The 21,633-nt window shown below is 33.3% G+C and overlaps 1 protein-coding gene across 1 annotated transcript; it reads right to left on the reverse strand.

Annotated features, from left to right (window-relative positions):
* Nucleotides 1-827: 827 nt before the first annotated feature.
* On the reverse strand, nt 828-15,314 carry LOC144855190 (Fanconi anemia group D2 protein-like). The gene is made up of 16 exons (XM_078713004.1): nt 15,209-15,314; nt 10,189-10,263; nt 9,927-10,040; nt 9,383-9,447; nt 8,544-8,596; nt 7,127-7,174; nt 6,709-6,769; nt 5,848-5,903; nt 5,668-5,728; nt 3,774-3,898; nt 3,167-3,254; nt 2,280-2,384; nt 2,064-2,152; nt 1,705-1,801; nt 1,197-1,232; nt 828-1,007 (listed from the first exon to the last, which is right to left on the reverse strand). Exons 2-16 carry the CDS (start codon nt 10,250-10,252, stop codon nt 828-830), a joined length of 1,242 nt encoding a protein of 413 aa, XP_078569130.1. The 5' UTR covers nt 10,253-10,263; nt 15,209-15,314.
* Between the last annotated feature and the right edge of the window lie 6,319 nt (nt 15,315-21,633).

The raw sequence follows: 21,633 nt of genomic DNA on the forward strand, positions 1-21,633 counted from the left end.
AATAGAACCAATGTGATCTTTAAAAACCTATCAAAAAATAGTAGTACAGTTTATGTTATTAGGCAATAAAACAATAATCTATAACATAGAAATGTGAAATTAGTACACTAACAATTAGCTAAATTGTGATTGGCTTAAAGTTAGATGATAAATATAGGCTAAGGCAGATAACAAGTTAATACGACTTGCATTGAATTTTGTGCGAAATATTACAATAGTTACAATAGGGATACCAGACTCCATTGTCCTTGACCATGATTAAACAGCGTGCATGTTACTAAGTGCGAATGTCATTTCTGTCATTAACAGATCCTTTTTATGAAAACATTCTTTTGAGTGACTACCTATTATTCTATGAGAAGCTATGTTTTATTTCCTTTTCCTTCAACCAAACATGTGTATAATGTTATTAAAAATCGTTATCGTCTAGCACGTATAGCTTTTGTTTACTACGAAATCCCCGAATGTCTCAGTGACCTAGGCTCAATCATATTTTATGACCTTGAAATATTTTTTATTAATATTATAGTTCTGCATACCATGTACTAAACTACAATTCTGTTCTAGGTTCATCATATTTTTACGCTTGAATGTCTAGGAGTAAGGTAACAATTCTGACACTTAATTTCCCTCTAAATAGGGTAATTTAAAGACCACTTTCTAGTGCCGGTCTTTAGTTAGAGGGATTCTAATTAGAGACCAAAGACCACTAAAACCTGGGTCCCAAAAGCAGTCTTTCTTTAATCAGAGGGAGACCTGTTTTATCTTTGGCTAGAATTGATAGTAATTTTATCCAATTTTGAAAACCTTTTATTGTGATGCAAAGTTTAGCATTTTATGTTGGCAGAAAACTTGATACTACTCACTTGTGGGTAGGAAACAAATGCAGTTTTCAGTAGACCAATAGTAATTAAACCATTACGTATTTTGTTACTTAACATGGTTAGTACCAACTTCTTGTAATTCACATTGGAATACAACATCAAAATCACATACACATCTAAAACCTATGATACAAAATATCAATCACCAACATCAACATTAATTATGACAAAAATATATTAGGAAATTTACATTAAACAATATTTAAAAAAGGAATTAAGTAGCAAAATTTAATTCTTTTCAATGATGTATTCATATATTTTTTGTTCAAAAGTTCTTGAACACATTTTATAAAGTAGAAAAGTAAAGTTTACCATATGCCCATCTGCGGTGTCAACATCTCCAATTGCCTGTGATGGTATAAAGATTTAGTTAATACCTTGTTTCAATCTTTTGACACTGAATAACGGCATTACATTAAATAACAAATATTACATTTTTAAGTTATATTAGAAAACACATTCTATAATATGGATATTGTATCACTAAAACGTGAATCTGAGCATAACCTTGTTTCTACTGTGAATGAGACAACAGTGCAAACTGTATTATTTTGATTAAATTTGAAAAACAATTAAATGGTGTTATGTTACAGGCACTAGGCATTGACAAACACATGTTTTATGACCTGTCGGAAATAAAAAAAAATTTTTTTTTTTTTTACAAAAATACATAAAAAAAATTAATTTGCGCAAATTATCGGTCAGCACACAGTGCGGAAAGGCTATCGGCACGCCTGGACGGGTTGTCACTAGCTACCTGTTCATTATTAATGACGTTTTTGCAGCAGATTAATAAATTCCAGATTCTCATTTTACTTACTTTTAGGAAGCCATTAGCCACAACAGCATTGAACCTTAACACTCGTTGGATAGTATCCAAGATAAGAAATCCATCACTATTCTCATGTTTTTTATTTCTGCAAATAAAAGAGAAAAGAACTGTATTATTAATACAAGTGATATAATGGTGAAACTACTACGGTAATACCAACTACTGATCTATGTATTAGCTGGTAAAACTATGAAGTATAAACACAAACCAACCTAAATTTTAAAGTTAAATAGATCTTTCTTATATACCTGTAGTACAGCTACAACAGGTTCGGCCAAATATCAGTTAATTTTAAAAAGAAAAAAAGTGTACGAAATATCAAGTGTTCTAAAAAATTACAACTGTACCCTTCAGTTGATTTTCTTGCTGCTGTTGATGAAATCATTGGAACCATGTTGAATTGCAAGTCAAGGTGTGATCGTAGTGAACTAATAACCTGTAATCAAACATAACATAATAATATGTATTTTGATATAGCACAAAAAAATACATTACAAAATGTAACTAAAATGAATAAATTTAGAGATAACACTGCAAAATGTAATAGTACATGGATAACTTACATTGAATTCAGTATTGGATGCAACTGATAATAGTATAAATCTAACAATCACAGCTAAACTGTCAGTAGATGCAGATTCTAAAATATTTATGGCAGCATTCTGGGCCTGAAAACAATATATTAGATATTATAAACTAATTTATTACAGGTTCACTCAATACATATGCATCAATAATTTTAAAGAATCATTCAATAAATAATTTCCATCTTTACATTTTTTATAATCTAATATAATTTTTAATAAATCACATTACATGGTATATTTTTTATTGTCAAAAAAAAAAGACGGACAATGTCACAAATAGCCGGAAGGCTGAAACTGTAACATTTTACAATACAAAAGTAATGCTTTCCTATGGAGTGTTGGCACCGTGTATGTCATGATGTATCTATATACTGCATATATAATAGATGTAGTGCATTTTTTACAATCGATACATGCGATTCAATATATTCTACTTAACCAAAAGTGGGTAGGATATAGAGGGTAGGGTATAGAAGGCAGGCTAGGTCTATGTTGTTGAAATAATTCGTAGTACTGTATGTGTGTTATAAAACAAATAATGAATGTTTTTTATTTGTTGAATGGAGAGAATATTTTATTTGTTGAAAGATTGACTCGATTTCCACTGAGCTTCACCTCGTTAAATGTAACAGTCAATCTTTCAACTCATACACATTCATTATTTGTGTAATAACATACAACCGGCTTCATGAAGGTGGCCATCTATGCTCTGTTGCAATTTTCCGATGCAAAAATTGTGGATTGATCATTCTTATATGTAATCTTTGTAAATATTGTCTTCAGTTGGTTTTCAAATTAGGGGTATAATGGCTCATCTCATAATCTATTCATAATAATTTTCTTGATTTCTATGTAACTACAACCTCTTGTACTTGATCTGCATCCAACTGCATGTTTGACAAAGCATCAATGATAGGAATGGCCAACTGATGGTTTTCAACCAATAGCTCTCTAAAAAGGTTTCAAAAAAACAAAGTAAATAAACAGACCAGTCAATTTTATAATGCTGTCAGTTATCAACAATGCTTTGAATGAAATTATTTTCTAAATATTATAATAATTATGCAGTACTTCATTAGAATTTTTTTTTTTTTTTTTTTTTTTTTCTTTATTCGAATTCATAAAATCACAACATAAAAAAAAATACAAAGAATGAATTCAGGGTAACACAAAAAAGTAACCAAAGGTCAAACTTATTTCCATTGTGGCCCTTAAGGATAACAAACACCAAGAATAAACATTTACAATATAAACAGAACACATGTAGTAACAATAAAAATATAAATTATAATCTTTCTAGCATAACCTCTTTGAGATGTTTCCTGATATTTCTTTTGAATTGATTGGTGGTTTCTGAACACTGTATCAATTTTGGCAGGTGATTCCATGACGTTATTGCCGTGTTAACAAAGGTTGATTGGGAGTGGTTACCTATAGCAGCTTCAGCATTGTCTGACACATTATACTTACTGTAAGTATCTAGCGACTTCATCATTCTGATAGTCTTCAATGATTTCTGGCAATGTAAGTATCAAGTGACTTTGAAAGTTATGTGATACAACTTGTAGAATTTCAAAGACTTTTTCCACCAACATCTGGAGAGTAAACAATAAATATGGTCACCAATGACACTAGACAACCTGTTGTTCGATTTGTGAACAAATGATTAACTTATAAAATAAACTAGAGAGTACCTCAGCATACAGTATATACCTTACATAAAATTTTCCTCCCACACATGTAAAAAGGTCAACTTTTGTGACAGACCTCGATTAAGTACGATTAATTACACCTACAGGGCTGATGCAATTGGATATATCATGTTTTTTACATTTTTAAATCTCTGTGGCAAAATATAATTGCCGCATGCATCAATTACATGGGGTTTTGGTGTTCGTCCAAATAGGCCCTTCACATCAGGATTCTATAATGGTTAAGGCGTCATCGACAAATTATTCTCAACAACATTAGACCCAACAACATAGAATAGACGGCAAGTACTCACCGTGGAATTTTTTAAAAATGAAATAGTATTGAAATATATAAATATGAAAACATCTTGCCGGTCGCGCTGGTCCTACTTACTTTGAACAGATAGCCAAAACACTGACTGTGCTATTTATAGTACAGCCAAGTTTAAAGTTTGGCCAGGACAGAGGCAGGAGATCGTTTGTAGTACATTTGTAAAACGTGTTTTGATATTAGCGTGTAATATAAAAGTTCCCAAGCACTAAAAAGTACGTAATTCTACGCAAATTTGGTTCTAATTACTGGCGTACGGAATTGAGATGTGGAGATACATATAATTAAACTAACCAAAATTACAATTTGAGATGATCAAAATGGGAAACCTCGGCAAAATGCAAAATGTTCCATCGGAGAACAAGCTACACTTCTATTCTAATAAATAAAGTAAAAACTAGGCTAGGCCTATGTTCAGTTGATCGTCTAATAAAAAGGGATGCCGATAGGATCGTATTGTATTTCGTTCTTGTTCGACTATCGGCGTCTGTTTCACAGCCCTGTCTTGGCAAGCGCATCTATTATTATCTGATCTCGGTTTTGGTACGTTATCACGAAATAGTGCGTTATTAAAAAATATGTTGTTTATGGGCTGTGCTGCCGTATATATAATAATATGGATGGGAGTAGCAGAATTTCCAAAATTTACTATGTGAAGAGGGAAGAAACCACATATCTTCGCACTCAACCTCGTCGACCGTTTTCACACCTTTGTTTACAAAATAGAAATACCTCTCAATTCCCGCTCAAGCTCGAAAAGATAGCCTACTGTGTATATCACATGTATTTCGCTCTCAAACAGTATTGTGCATTTCTACAGCTGCCGTATATGGGAGAAGCGATGATCCCAAGTTACAAGAAATCGCGTTTGAAGTGACAAATTGCATTTTACTTTTCGGTAATTCTTCACTATTATAAATCCCTAGGCCTAGAGGCTAGCGATTTGACGAGTCTGGCCAAAGCGTTATTTGATTGAAATAGTACTTATGTAGGCTAAAATATAACTGAACAAAAAGAAATATATGGTATGTATATTCCAAAAATAGAAGACTATTATTCTGAATTGGGAGGCATGCGTCTAAACGATGCACTTCCATCCAGACAGTGGTAGACGTGTATCTCATTAATATTCATGAAGTTTTGTAATTAGAAAGACGGTCAATGAGATGCATCTATTTTACTGAACGTGTCTCTGTGGTTTGGAATAATTTGTCAATGACACCTAATTTGATCCACAAATAACTTAAAAGCAGATTGGCATTGGCATAAAGGGACTTGAAATGCATTGATTTGCCCATATAAAATCGACCTGAAACAAAATTATTTTCCTAGTTAAACTTACCTTACTATCAACTACTTTGTCTAACCATCGAAACTGGTTCAAAACAAGCATTCCAATGTTACTATTAATCAGAAATAAAGGATATAAAAATAGTAAGTAAATCACATTCACAACAATGAAAGTAATATACTTTTAACAATCTTTTTTAAAAAGCACTATTTATTAATAATTATAAATTACCTATCATCCTCCTCCAATTCTGGTAACTTTTCTAAAAGTATTGTCACTAGTTGTTTCTAATAATAAAGAAAAATGTAATAACAACTCCATTCTAATGAATTTTATATAGATTTGGCTGAGGGACACAAAACATTTTACAAAACCTTAAGTAGCATGTTATTCCAAGATGTGAGAAGTGTTTACCTACTACTGATATTATTTTGAAGTGCTTGTAATTATGCTCTTTTAGGTATGTAAGAAAGCTTATGATATCATGTGGTGAAATGTTCAAGATACCAGATTCAACAAAAAAGGAAGAAAATGTAACTAATGGTTACATGGATGTCTCCCGTGCTAACCAAGTTACAATGCATTCACACACTGTAATGTAATCACAGTGTAAAAAGATATGTGTGTACGACATAGGTACCGCTGTGTTACTTTTATGTAATCTTACTTGTTCCGAAACTTTACATTGATGTAACACAAAAATGCTTTCACATGTTCATACAAAGATCACAAATTGTTACATTTTGTTCTGATTTTTGTACATGTGAATAGTTTATGATGTTTCAACAAGGGGAACATTATAATAAATTTAGGTTGGTCTAAATTTAGATTACTCAATACAGTCAGTTGTAAATTATTAAATGGTCCTTGTTCAACTAATACTGAGTGTTCATTTGAAGTACCTTAATAAGATGCACTTATTGTAAACACTCACACTGTTAAAATTAAAGCTGGTTCCCACTTGCAAGTGAGTTGACCAATCAGATGCAAGAGTTCAAATAATCCATTGCATTGTGATTGGTCAAAGTCATCTAAGTTTGAACCAAACTTTATGTGAAAAGCCTCTATAATATATTATTACATAGGTTTTACCTGAATAGAATCAACACCAAGCAATAAATGTATAAGACTTTCTTGATTACCACATCGAATTCTATACATAATAAAAAATTCAAAGATTTCTATTAAATTCATAATTCAAAAATTTAAAAAAAAAAGAAGATGGTTATATATATGCTCACATTTTGGATACAGAGCAATAGACACCCCAATTTATAGATTACTGGCCATTGTATTGAGTTGTACCATTGAATGGAACAAAATGATTAATGTCATCAATGTCATACAAAATCAAAAAATTAAATTACGTCATAATGATGACATCATTTTATTGTCTTCAGTCCTAATATAATAGTGCATATTATTACTGAATTATTATTACAATATTTTGCCTTGAGTTCAAACTTAATTGCCTAACCATAATTACTAGAATAAACAATTGATGACTTACGATTGGCAACTAGAAGATGAAATAGTAGGAAGCAATGAAGTACGAAACCTACACAAAATATGATTAACATTAAATTTTTATAGTAAACACAAGTTTTGAAATAATTTAATCAATTAATCTGTAAAGTCTAAATGAGGCACTGTTACAAACGGAAGTTTGCGAGGGCAATGTCGAATTGCCAGTTGCCAACAGCATAGCTGTTTTGCTCTTTAATTGTGGACTACAATGCAGTATACCTACACACGCACGTTACCATAGCCTCTCTTGGCCTACAGTAGGTCAGTTAGTATTATCATTCTCCACCCATTAGTTCTCGCTACTCATGTCTCTTTGATCTAAACTAAAATTATTGATTTTAACCTTTTTTTGTACTCTTTTATGTGCAACTAACTCTATTTTGCTATGCAAACAAAAGTTGCCTATTAAAATAACTAGATTCAAAAAACATTATTTCTTAATATTTACTGCCTACAGGCCACATTTTTTATCTGAATTTCGCCAAACACTGCCACAATGATCTATGATCCATCATCTAGGGGTAGTTTAGTTTTGAAGTAGCAGGGTCAACGGTCAAGGCCACAATCCACAAAAAAAAAATATTTATTATTATATTTCATTATTTGCAGGTCACAGTTTTCATCAGAACCTTGTCGAACATGGTTCAGAGTCATGTCACAAAAACTATTTTAAAGATGTATTGTCCCTTACTACTTACTGACTAATTCCAAAAAAAGTTTTAACAAAATTTTGAAGTATCATAATAGTTATTAACTTTCACCAAAAATTAGTTGAAAAAAATATAATTTAACCGAAATACAGACATTTTTTTGTTCAAAAAATAACTTTGACTTCCAGTCAAAGTTTTCGATCAAAACATATCTCATAATGCAACGCGCTTGTTTGGCTACTCTGTATGCATAATCATAAAACTTCCTTGCGATATGTGTGAAAACACCTTCTCAACCGTGACGAGTTGTAAACAATCCTAATTAGTATCATGCATAATGCATACTCATGGTTTGAAATCCTTGTTTACTTTCACTCGCAACGATTTTCCAGACGAAAAGTAATCAAATTAATTTACCTGTTAATTACGCAAACTTGTTGTTTTTGGCTCGAATTTTCGACTTTCGTGAATAACTTTAACATTACTTTGATATGGCCAATTTAAATTTAGAATTTTATTTTTTTAATTTTTTTAATACATCTTTAACAAATAAAAATATCAATAAATATAAAAAGAAAATTAATTAATCTAAAAATTTAACCATTACACCAAACTCAAAAATAAAAATATATACTTTCTGCAGGAATTTTATGTATGGGAATCATACTGTGCCTCCTCTAGTTGTACTATAAATTAATTGTATTTTCAACATAAATTGTTAATTGTTATAATTTTGAAATTGAATTTCACCTTTCTAAGTTGTCTATGTGTGTCTGGAGTCCACCTAAGAATTCATTGTTTACCTGAAATGATAACATTAATATCAATGTTTGTCATGCACATTGTTTGAACCAAAGCAATCAGGACAAGATAGCCTTGCATACTTTAATCATAGACAAAATCAGCAGCGATTATCATAGTTGATTGGTGTCATTTAGTTCAATGAAACTCACATTAGTATCTCTGTGCAGTTGATCTACCTACATATTGTTAGGCGTTGTTGTGTTTTCGGCCCTATGGAACAAGCTCTCAGATAATTTTTAAAATAATACAGCCATATAGTATAGTCTCTGTAAATGTTATCTAAATGTCATAAAACTTTATATTAAATTTTATAATCTTCTCCATATTTTCTATTTGTATATTAAAAAGTTACTGCATGCCATTATTTCTTTAAACCTGGTTGTTTTAAACAATGTCAATCACTTAGATGCATAACAGTAAACCTCTATATTTAGTGGGAACATCTTACTGCTGAAAAGGTATATTAATATATGGTGTTTTTTCGAATTTGTTTCTGAGAAACTGCTTGTTTTTCCATAAAAAATTGAGTGCACTTAAAAAAAACACCTCAAATGTTAATTTTCAAGAATAAAATCAAGGTACAATATGCATTCTATAATCTTTACTCTATTTAAACATGCATTACAAATGTTGGCCTATATTTAGCAAGCATATCAATTTAAATATTGAAGTGAATATCTGAATATACACAAAAAACAAAACAGATTTTAAAAGAAAAAAAAGACACAAACAATTGCAGTAAGCATTTTGATCAATGTTATTGATATGGTTATACTATACTATACCTGTTCTTTGTCATATTTGCTCAGTAATCTCTTTAAACTCTTTTGAAAAACAGCTTGGTCTACATCTGGAGAAAAAAATTAAAATTATACTTAATAGTACGATACTTAATGATGTTACTGTATGCAGATATCTGATTTCATAGAGTATGTTTTAAATTGCAGCCTCAGAATCTTGTTGTCGCTGTAAGTATTAACACCAAAAAAGTTTAACAAACTATTTGTTTTGCTTTAGTAACAATGATACAAGAAGTGAAATTTCTTATTGCTAATCTACTTTCTAGCCTATGGTCTATAGACTACTGGTAGCATATAGTAGACTAGGTCTGTGATGTTGAAATAATTCACAGTATTTGTGTTACAAAACAAATAATGACTTTTTTGTATTGGTTAAATGTTGGGAATACTTCATTCATGGACAAATTGACTGCTCTACTTAACTAAGGCCGATCCCATAAAATATTATCATTCAATTTATGAACCTTCATTATTTGTATACTAAAATAGTTTTTGAAAATTGTAAACATTGCATTGTACTAGATCTTACTTAGTGTGTTACTATTATCATCTACAGGTAACTTAAAACCAGCTTCTGTCAGCAATTCTTTAAAGAGGTCCGGTTTTTCTAGCAGTAGTTTTGTGCTACTTCGCACCCTCTTACCTGCAAGTAAAATATTTATAGATTAAAAGCAGAGTCCTTTTGTGGAGTCTTTTTTCCCGGGACCAAATACATGAATACTAATATTAATAACTATTTTTATAAAATGAAGGCAACTAAGAAACAGAAGTACAAAATATTTGGTACTTACTATGGGATTCATTCAAATCATTTCCAATTCCAGAAGAACTACGTTTTGTACCTTTCTTTGGCATTTTTCTGAAATCTGTAAATTAATAAATAACTAGAAATAATTCAAATTTTCTGTAGTATTTCAAACAAGCTACCCTCTGACTAATAATGGAACAATACATTTGATAATCTGTGTTTTCTAGTTCCATTCTGGAACTAGAAAACTCAGATCTTGATATCAGAGTTTTCTAGATCTAGAAAAGTCATCGTATTGTCTCTTTCGTCATAGCTCATCACAATTCAATTTCACCTAGATTTTAATATTTGTTTGCTCAATCAATTATCTTTTGTAAGAAAGAGTTACAAACATTTTAATGTTGATGATGTCATCATGTCAAAAAATTTGAATTTTCATCCTTATTAGTTATAGTAAATTTCAATATGCTTTAGCTTGTAAGAATGAAAAGTGACCCTTGTGGTTAAAACATAATATTATGGAAGCGGTTGATTTGTAGACATGAATTAATGTAACAATTTTGCCTATTGGATGTCATCATATGGCCAGTTGAACTAAAAAGGTTGGATTTTTATCTTTTGCGTCATAGTTAATTACATTTAAAAGATTTGATTCTACTGTAATATAATGTTGTTATGTTGAGGTACTTTGTAAGGAAGACTCTTTACTCGCTTTGCTGTCGTAAAATATATTATTTATTCAGAATATACTTGATACAATAATAATGATATGGATGCAGCTAACTGACTGACTAAGGAACAGAGGATTAGTGATGCTGGCTGTAAGGTGTGCGCTCTGTAAAGTGGCTGTAAGGTGTTCTTCTGAAGAAGTGGCTGTGAGGTGTGCGCTCTGTAAAGTGGCTGTAAGGTGTGTCCTCTGTAAAGTGGCTGTAAGGTGTGTGTTCCGTGTTGTGGCTGTAAGGTGTTCTTCTGAAGAAGTGGCTGTGAAGTGTGTCTGGGCTCTTCTGAAACTTGGGAGTATATTGGCTTCGGTTCATTTACATATGTCACTACGTAATCTGTGAGGGTAACGATTGGTTCTAAGTTGGTCCAGGGGTGTTTAAGTGGGAGTGATTAACGGTATAATAAGGTATTTCAATGATGGATGACACTGTCAAATCTGTACTTAAATAGTGTCAATCTCTCCTGGTTTAACGATGGGATAGGTCAAATGTTAAACTAAGTGTTTTCTTTAGGGATTCTTTTATAAACTAATGGTCTTTTAAAACATCTGGACAAACTCTCCTCTGGACTTTCTGGGTCAAATTTGTGAACTCAAATACAAAGGTTGATTTCTCAATTATAAGTGAATATCGTTACATTACATCCCTCTGTTTCCCCTTTTTTTTTTCTAATCTATTTAAAATATAAAAATGGTTATAATAGTGGCATGCAAAATTAAAGTTATATAAAAGAAAAAAAACATGATTATACATATAAGCAAAAATTGAGTTAGCCAAAACCATTGACTCTGAAGTGTAACCTTATCACTTTCACTCTCTCTCTCTTCTCTCTCTTAAAAAAAATGAAATTAAAACTGAATTTTGTATAAAATTTCCGGAATTTATATAAAAATTTGGAAAAAAAATGTATAAAGAACAAAAGTTTTCTTCAAGATCGACATAATTGTGGGTCCGTTGCTTTGGAGGCATGCTAAACTCGGATTACCGAAATAAAGACATCACAACGGTTGGGTTTCCCTAAAGAACATCGGTCAAGAAGGCAACTCTTGTTAATTATGCACTTTAATCTATAATAACGGTATTCGCGTAAATCAAACAAAATCGGTCAAAATAAAAATACAAAACTTAAAAATGGTATGTTACATTGAACATACATCAAATCGTGTGACAACTTATCGCATTCTAATGGCCTTCAAACATAAATCAATCAAACTAAAACATAAAACTCAGGAAAACTGTGGCTGATTAGCCTAAAATCAATAATTGACTCAAAATATCAAACTTAATCACTTAAAACTTTAAAAGAAACAAATGTGTGTGTCCCGTTGACACAAACTTATCCACAATATATCATTATCATCACAACTTTATCGATTTAAGCATTTATATTCACAGGTAATTACGATTTCAATCGGTCGACAAATTCGACTTTTGTACTCAATGTAAAAAAGACAATTAAAAGTACTAAGAAAATCTCCTGTTCTTATATCAATTAATTAATGCTTGAGATTAACGACTCAAAGGTTAAACAAAATATTTGTTACAAAATGATTGTCGTTCTTTTCAATATCTCAATATATCGATCATCAAAATTCAAAATTAATCATTATCAAACTCGTTACAAAATCAATACTTAATCATAAATTCAATTCTCTTTTAACTGAAATCACATCGTTACTAAACAAATCAAATCAAATACGTAGACTATGCTATCATTAATTTAGCAAATGTCGTAATTAAAAAAAAATTCTTGTAAAAAATTAAATCAGTAATTTGTTGCATTATACAAACGTTTTATGAATCGTTTTGGCGAACCACTTATCGGTATCTGTTTATCATTAATAATCTCTTTAATCAATTTATCTGTATCGTTATATCTGTCGATATTCCACCAAAATTTGCGAACATTAGATTCGTGTTTTGTTTTATCGGTGTTACGTTTGGCTGAAGTCGGTTTAGAATACGAAACTAAAACTTGGAAATGTCCTGCTTTAAATCTACCTCGGTTTAATGTCATATTTGAATCATTGGGTGCTGTCATGATTAAATTAGTTTGTTCCTTAATTTGTTCTTCTTTCATTTGGAATGGGGCTGCTAATCCCATGTTATTCTCTACACAGTCAATGTAAGGTTGCAAGTCAAGGGGTTCTACTTTAGTTGGGTGTGTAAAGGTATCTGATTGCAATTGGGTGGGTGTCCTATCATGTTCGTCGACAAATTCGACATCGGTTTCGTCATTTACTACATTAATGGTATTCTGAATTTTCTCATTCTTATCGGTGGTTTCATTTAACGATTAATTTAACAATTAAAAAAAATTTTAAGTGTATACCATGAACTTTCACACAGGGTTAAACAATTCAAAATGGTTTTGACTTACCCCAATGCTTCGGATCCAATTAAAAACGAATTAAAGGAAATAATGCTAAGAGTGTTCAACAACGTTCAAATGTTCAAACAACGAATTCAAGAAATGCGAAAAGTGTTCATCAATGTTCAAATGGTCAAAATAAAAAGTAAATGTTCAAAAAACGTTCGAAAAAAAAAACACTGGCGTGAAGTTGAAAGTGTCCAAATGAAACAGTTCTTGTCCGCTTGCTTCTGTTTTCCGTCTTGAGTCTTCTTGTGTCTTCCTTGATTATCTTCTTTATCTTCATCAAACGGTTATACGAAATTTAAAAATTCTGCTTGCCTCGATCCAGTTAAAATGCTGTCTTGAAAAAAATTCTGCTTCTCTTGATCCAGTTAAAATGCTTACTTGAAAAAATTCTGCTTGTCTCGTTCCAGTTAAATGCTTAATTGAAAAAAACTCTGCTTGTCTGATTAAAATATAAATTTTAGCTTGTCTTCGTGTAATTTTCAGTTTTCTCCTATCAAACAATTATCTGACTGGTGGCTGGTTTTCTTCGTCTTCGTCTCTTGTTCTGTTATTATTTTATTATTCTGATATTAATTATCTCTTGCTTTTATTTTCTGCTTCTTGTCTTTATGTTAATTTTCTTGTAAATTTTGGTTTCCTCGCTCTTTTCCTTGTAAAATTTGGGTCTTCCACCATGTAATATAATGTTGTTATGTTGAGGTACTTTGTAAGGAAGACTCTTTACTCGCTTTGCTGTCGTAACATATATTATTTATTCAGAATATACTTGATACAATAATAATGATATGGATGCAGCTAACTGACTGACTAAGGAACAGAGGATTAGTGATGCTGGCTGTAAGGTGTGCGCTCTGTAAAGTGGCTGTAAGGTGTTCTTCTGAAGAAGTGGCTGTGAGGTGTGCGCTCTGTAAAGTGGCTGTAAGGTGTGTCCTCTGTAAAGTGGCTGTAAGGTGTGTGTTCCGTGTTGTGGCTGTAAGGTGTTCTTCTGAAGAAGTGGCTGTGAAGTGTGTCTGGGCTCTTCTGAAACTTGGGAGTATATTGGCTTCGGTTCATTTACATATGTCACTACGTAATCTGTGAGGGTAACGATTGGTTCTAAGTTGGTCCAGGGGTGTTTAAGTGGGAGTGATTAACGGTATAATAAGGTATTTCAATGATGGATGACACTGTCAAATCTGTACTTAAATAGTGTCAATCTCTCCTGGTTTAACGATGGGATAGGTCAAATGTTAAACTAAGTGTTTTCTTTAGGGATTCTTTTATAAACTAATGGTCTTTTAAAACATCTGGACAAACTCTCCTCTGGACTTTCTGGGTCAAATTTGTGAACTCAAATACAAAGGTTGATTTCTCAATTATAAGTGAATATCGTTACATTACACTACGTATCAGAATTTCTTCAACATTTTAATATGTTGTTGCTAAACAATTAGCTTCCGAAACTGTTATCTTCCGGTTTTGTTTTGATGACGTACGTCGCCATCATGTTAAAAAAAATATTAAAAGGTGGGTCCCGTAATTTCACATATGCTACACTGTATGGTGTATGCTTTCAGTATTTATTTTACTGTGTATACTGTGTAACTATAACCAGGGAGATGTAAATTTATAACAAGGCACAAAATAGACAGAATTTAGCATCAACAACATATTAATTTAATAATATGTAGGCCTAGGCCCCTATTAAGAATTAATATTATTATTTTCTTTTCTGTGGTGTGGCGTTTGTCGTGCGGATAACTAACTCTCGTAAAAAAGTGACGAGTTCAAACCTAGCCTAGGCCCTACTAAGTACTAGGCCTAGCCTAGGCCTAGTAGGGCCACTAGCTAGCCTGGCTAGCTAGGCCTATAATAGGGAGGCCAAAACGACTTCCAAAATCGGCCTGTCCTTTAAAAAAATCGCTTATTTAGGGTGTGTAGCCTATAGGCCTAGGCCTACTAAATAGGCCCCTAATTATTACCTCAGTCTAGGCTAGGCCTAGGCTAGTCGTCGTCGATACGATCCGAGTTATGTAATATGTATGTAATTTTCACTTTTTTAATGTTATTAACCATTACGCGCCAAAAAAATGAAAATCAACAACTCCACGAGGTATGAAACGCCGTTACTGCCTTCTTCGGCTTATTTCCTGTTCGGCCCTCTCTCTACCGTGGTACTCGGACATTTTTCCGAACGCCATTTCGTCGACAGACATTTAGCCGACAGACATTTTTCCGACCGGACAATTCGCCGACAGGACATTTCGCCGAAAAGAAATTTCGCCGAAACCTCTGCGGTTCATTAGCACTTATTATTACTTTACAATACTCTTTATATTTAAAATTCATTGATCCGCCACTCAGAAATAAGGTATGAAGTTAGGCCCTATACCGTATTTATTCGAATAAATGCCCGAACGTTTATTGTTTGAAGAGAGTTTTTAGGGGGCGTTTATTCGCGGAAGGCGTTGTTTTTTGGGTGAAATATGGTAACATAAGTAAATAAATTTTCCCTAGATATGAAAAAAATAAAACACAAGTAATCTTAAGAAGTGAGAAATTACGTTTTGCTTGGCAAATTTTAAAATTCAATAAATTCTACTACCAGATAGAAATACGTTATTATACAGATTGCCTGCGAGTCAAATGGCCGAGCGGTTAAGGCAGGTGCGCCATTTACCGAAACAAGAGCCACCGATATCGGCATGGGTTCGGGGCCGACTCGCTCCTAGTTCTGGTGGTGTGGGACAAGCCTTCTCGGATAAGGACTTGTCACTATAACCGTATGTCAATTGTACACAGTTATAACCTGTGTGCACTTTAAAGAACCCAGTTCATCATTTGAGACGAGTAGGAGGTTACTCCGATGAACTGGTTCACAAAATAGCCCATGTATCAGGGGGATTACCACCTATATGATTAGGACAGTGATTAATTTACTATTGGTAATCCTTGGCCCAAAGACATAAAATAAAAATAATCAAATAAAAACATCCTATGTAAATAAGTCTGTGCCTAAGTTAGTCTACCTTGCGAAGAATAAAGGCGAATAATTACTACTAATTAATGATTCCTTGGCAATAACATATTCACTAGGCCTAGGCATTGTACATTAAGAAAGAGAAGAGTTTCCATCAATAATACACTTTACAGTAATAATAATATTTATTAAAGGTTAATTACATGTGCCAGAAAATGTTTATATATTTATTCTTGTATTCACTTTTATATATATATATATATATATTGACAGTAGTAGTTAATTATAGGAATGTAAATTTTTAATTGGAACGAAATGCAAACTAGTTCGCTTTACAGTCGACGCAGCATAAAGTATGGGGGTAGGGTGCGAATTATTATTTAAAGTGATGTTTTATTGGGGAGAAGTTTATTCAAATAAATACCATCATAATAATTAATACATTATTTAATTTAAACATCTTTTGAAACTAGCTTCCGCGACAGAGTAGGCCGTTTCGGCCCAAGAAAGAAGACGTTTCAGACGGCTTGCAACATGGACAGACATCCCGGTCCTAACGGGACACAGATAGCCTACAGTTAATCCTGCCAGCTTACTCAATAAACTCGGCTATCGGGATTTCATTCGATTTTAAACAAAATGTCTTATCATCAGATCTCCCTATGTAATTTTATAATACTATTCCCCACAATATATTCCGATTATGGTATGGCGTATATATTTAATTTGATCATTATTAATTTGCAGTATAATTTTTATTTTTTTTAATATATAGATACTATATAGCCACACATACTGTAGGTAACCACGGCGTTCCATTTTTGACGTATATACACCATGGACAGGCCCGTAGCCAGGGGGTTTTTATGGTTCGGGCGAACCCCCCCTTTACAGCGAACCCCCCTTAACCGACTGCGAACCCCCATCCCCAACATGCCTAACACCTCACCCTCATCTTCGAAAATCTTCCAAATACGTGCCCAACAGTACAAAAAGTTGTTCGTAAATTGAAAAATTCGTAAACTCGTTCGGAATAACTCATACAGTACCTTCTTCCCTGTATGAGCGTACTTCGAGGATACGTGTCTGTAAATTTCTAAGAGTTGCAAATGAATTGCCGATTTTAACCTGAAAAATAAATGTTTGGTCCCTGCATGTAACATGATTTTGACGCGTCTCACAGCGAGCTGTGGCACGAACGATTCGTACAAAGGACACCGCGCGTACCAATTGTTTAGATCACTGGCAGTCAGGCAGCATGCATAAAGTATATAGCCTTCCGACATACATCAGTATTTATTTGTGGCTATGAAGGATTATAGTGAATATTAATATTTTACACTATAATATCTATGGTATCATGTACTGTAGTTCACATTATGGCATCCGATTATTTTTTCTAGACCACCAGCCGATACGTATCAATATCACCTATTTACATAATTGGCATATTTAATTTCCTCAACAAATTGCTGTAAATAAATATTATAGATAGAGCTATAATAAGAATTGCATTTGCCTTCACCCAGTGTGCTTTTTTCGGGGCTTCTCCTAGACGTACGTTCGCATTGAACTTGAACGCAAAACAAAATACAGAGTAAATGATCAAACAATCGGCGGTTGCGCACAGAGCACGCGCATCTAACATACGGCAACAAATGTTATCGTCCTTTAAATAGTCCACGAGTCCAAGTACGATCGTTTTGCTCATTGGTAGCATGCTGCATGAGAGTGTCTTTTCCGGCCATCTAAGAGTGTCATTTAACAAAATTCGCTTCGCCTCAGGCCCCACCCCAGGGGGGGGGGGGGGGGAGGTGACGCAAATACATAGTGTCCGAACCCTCCCTTGATAGATCCTGGCTACGGCCCTGATGGAGGTATAAAATATTTTATACCTCCATGTATACACAATAGGTAGGCCTACGCGGTTGTCTGGCGGTGTCCTTTGTACGAATCGTTCGTACCCAGCTCGCTGTATGAGTACGATACACGCGTCAATATTATGTTACATCCAGGGACCAAAATGCGTTTATTTTTCAACTCATTCGCAACTCTTTATTTACAGACACGTATCGCTCGACGTTGATCGTTGTAACAGTAATAGTATGTCTTTTCTTTTGTTTAATCTCGGGCGACAATGAAAACTGAATGGAAAAAAAAAACAGGAAACTTCAGGGGCGGCGGCAAAGTTATAACATTGCATGCATGCACAGATTTTTAAGTTATTATAAATAATTCATTGCGTAATATATATAATACGAAATATAATTATACTGTAGGCTAGTCTGTGTTTTTTACTCCTTTTAAAAAATTCCTTTTCTTTTCCTTTCGTTTTTCTTTTTTTTTACAAATATAAGGGGGACTTTCTCAAATCTTCTCATTGGGTATCGTTGTAATTCTTATCTTTGCACGTAACTTTAAACACGTTGTGTGCGTTACAAAAGGGAAAACCCCGGTTTACTTGACAAAGAGCTATTTCTAATATAATCCCCTGAAAAACATTACCAGTATCATTAGATGTGTTTTTGATGAATAATGTGACATATTTGGATGTAACAGGCAGAAGACCTCGGACCCACCATTTATGGTTAGGTTTTGAAAATGACCATCTTTACCATTTTATTAGTGTATCATAGACATATGTGTAAGGAGAAGAATAGACCTAATTTAGATACCGCACAGGCGACCATACAAATACTAATGTACAGTCAAATTGCTATCTTGACACATCGAGCTACGCCAACATCTCTTCGGATGTACCATACGTGTTTTTACTGATGAAGCCTGGGAATTTCCTTTTAAACACGCGCATCATCGTACCAGAACGTAAAATCGTGACATGCAAACGATTAATTAATGGTTTATTTTGTTGACTTTTTTTATGATAAAAAATGTAAACGCGGGCCAATTCAGGACACAACATAAAAAAGCGGAACAATCCCGTTGAAATCGGGACAGTTGAATGTGCTCGTAAACAGCGGCGCACAGTGGGCCAGAATTGGTTCAAAGTGTGCCAAAAGTCTATACGCATAAATAAATACTGATATTTGAAGGATATAATTGGTTTTCGGACCCGTAGAATTCAACGAAACTATTTTAAAATGGGTATGACGTAATAAAATAGTGTTTTATGATTGCATGCAAGCGCATAATATGATGATTTGCTTCTTTGATGTACGTACTATAACTGGATTTAAAGATCCACAGAGTTCAATGAAACCATGTTTTTAATGTACAGTGATGTAATTACAATACTGTTTTCTGATTGTTTGACATTAATATTAATTGTAATACCGGTACCTGGGTGAAAATATGGTTTTTCATTGCATGTTGATACAGTAAGAGTTCATACATAGGCCTACAACTTAAAATTTGATCATTTAAATAAAATGTATAATATGGCGTTATTGTCATCTGTCTGAGCCACTGTTCATTGTCGGATTACTGGAAGAGTATCACAACATCTCTTGAACTTCACGCGATAAAGGTTTTGGCTGTGGAGTTTTTAAAGCTACTGATTAAAACATTGCAGAACATATTTCAATGTAAATTTTGCTTAACGCTTTGGGGACGCAGCGTACTGTAAGTTCTTCTGGTTCTCTTCTTCTGATACAAACTGGACGCAGCATACTGTAAGTTCTTCTGGTTCTCTTCTTCTGATACAAACTGGACGCAGCATACTGTAAGTTCTTCTGGTTCTCTTCTTCTGATACAAACTGGGGCGCTTTTCTTTGTTTAGAACGATGTATCAGAAATCTAGTTAGTTCTTAGCTGGGATGGTATTTCTGGCACATCTGTCTTTTTATCTATTTCAGTTTCGTCACTAAACGAAAACGTTTGGTAAAGACTTTCCTTAGTGCCAAGCTTGTGTGGCCATACTACCGTCTCATTGTCGTTTGTAAACGATAACAAAACGTTTAAATACATTTTGGAAGTATTCTCCTTAAGTTCTTTTTGTACGTTCTCATCATCGCCAACATTATGTACACGTAAGTCACGTAAACACGCTTGTTCGATGTTCGTAATAAACCAGCCGAATGAACAGATTCACAAAGTTGTATATTTCAAATATGGAGGCTGGAAATGTGATTTGCCTGTATACAGTCTTGTTATAAAGACTTCGCACACATACGTTTTGCTGTTGATATTTATTTACGACTATTCCTTGCATATACATAGTATTAATATATTATTTTTGCCTTATCATTATATAAAAAGCCTTATACTACTTCAAACTAAAACAATATCGGATAGGCCCATATATGCTTTATTTTTTACAAAAAAAAAATTCAATTTTTAACCTTAAATATACAATACAAAACGGTAAAATGATCAAGTCTCGTTTTCACCCGAAGCCCTAGATCCACCAATAAGAAAGTAAAAGAAAAATATTCAGTGCAGAAGGATGTTTCAGCAGTCGGAGCAGAAAACTAAAAAAATTGAGCTAGGCCTATGGTATGTAGCAGGACATTTGAAGTCATGATTATTTTATAGTTGCTGGAGATTTTAATTTTGGCGATATAAATTGGTTGGATTCTGATTCTGAAGGAAGTACAGTAAGAATTGAAAGTAGTTTTTTTTCAAATTTGGTTAAGGATTTTTTCTGGTTCCAGCATATTAAAAACACCAATAGAATTCGCATTTGGCATCCATTATTTGAGCCTGTGTTGTTGCTCTCTACTTACCCTCCCATTGGAAAGAGTGGCCATGAGGTCCTAATGTTTAAGGTGCCGATAACAGAAGTAATTTGCAAACATTGTATATGATGTGACAAGGTAAGAGAGGAAGGTCCTTCAGTCAGTTGTCAAAATCATGGACATGGTACGGTGGCCTATAAGTGTCACGGCAACTTTCAAAAAATATCACGGCAATTTTTTCAAAAAAAGCCACGGCAATTTGAAAAAAGCCACGGCAATTTGAAAAAAGCCACGGCAATTTGAAAAAAGCCACGGCAAATTAAAAATAAAACATCACGGCAAATTAAAAATAAAACATCGCGGCAATTTAACAAAAATACCACGGCAACTTAAAAATGAAACACCACGGCAAATTAGTATTGAAACACCACGGCAAATTAATAATGGAACACCACGGCAAATTACAGAATGCCACGGCGGAAGTGAGTTACCACGGCGGAAGTGAAACCTTTGGAATCTTCGATTTTTTCTGAGGTAAGTAATTATTTGTGCATTGATGTAAATATTATATTTATTTATTTAACTGCAGCAGTTTACGTGTTTATTGCACTCTTCTTGAACTTTCTAGCGGGCTAGACCATAGGCCTTATTACAAGGTAGGCCTAGGCCCTATTAACATTCTACAATGTTTTAATATATTTACAGTAATCTGTTTTTTATATAACAAGTTTTTTTTACAGTAGACCTAGCTACTACTGTAGGCCTAAGGCTTAGGCCTTAGGCTAGTAGT

This window comes from Antedon bifida, chromosome 11 (assembly GCF_963402885.1).
Source record: "Antedon bifida chromosome 11, ecAntBifi1.1, whole genome shotgun sequence".
Lineage (NCBI taxonomy): Eukaryota > Metazoa > Echinodermata > Crinoidea > Comatulida > Antedonidae > Antedon > Antedon bifida.

Bases quoted from the DNA above. Each gene is read 5' to 3' on its own strand.
- LOC144855190 (XM_078713004.1), bottom strand. From the start codon at position 10,252: ATGCCAAAGAAAGGTACAAAACGTAGTTCTTCTGGAATTGGAAATGAT. The intron at 3,255-3,773 runs GTAAGTATAATG...AAACCTTTTTAG, and splicing joins GAAGTCGCTAGATACTTACA to AGAGCTATTGGTTGAAAACC. The intron at 1,008-1,196 runs GTAAACTTTACT...TTTGTATCATAG, and splicing joins ACACCGCAGATGGGCATATG to GTTTTAGATGTGTATGTGAT.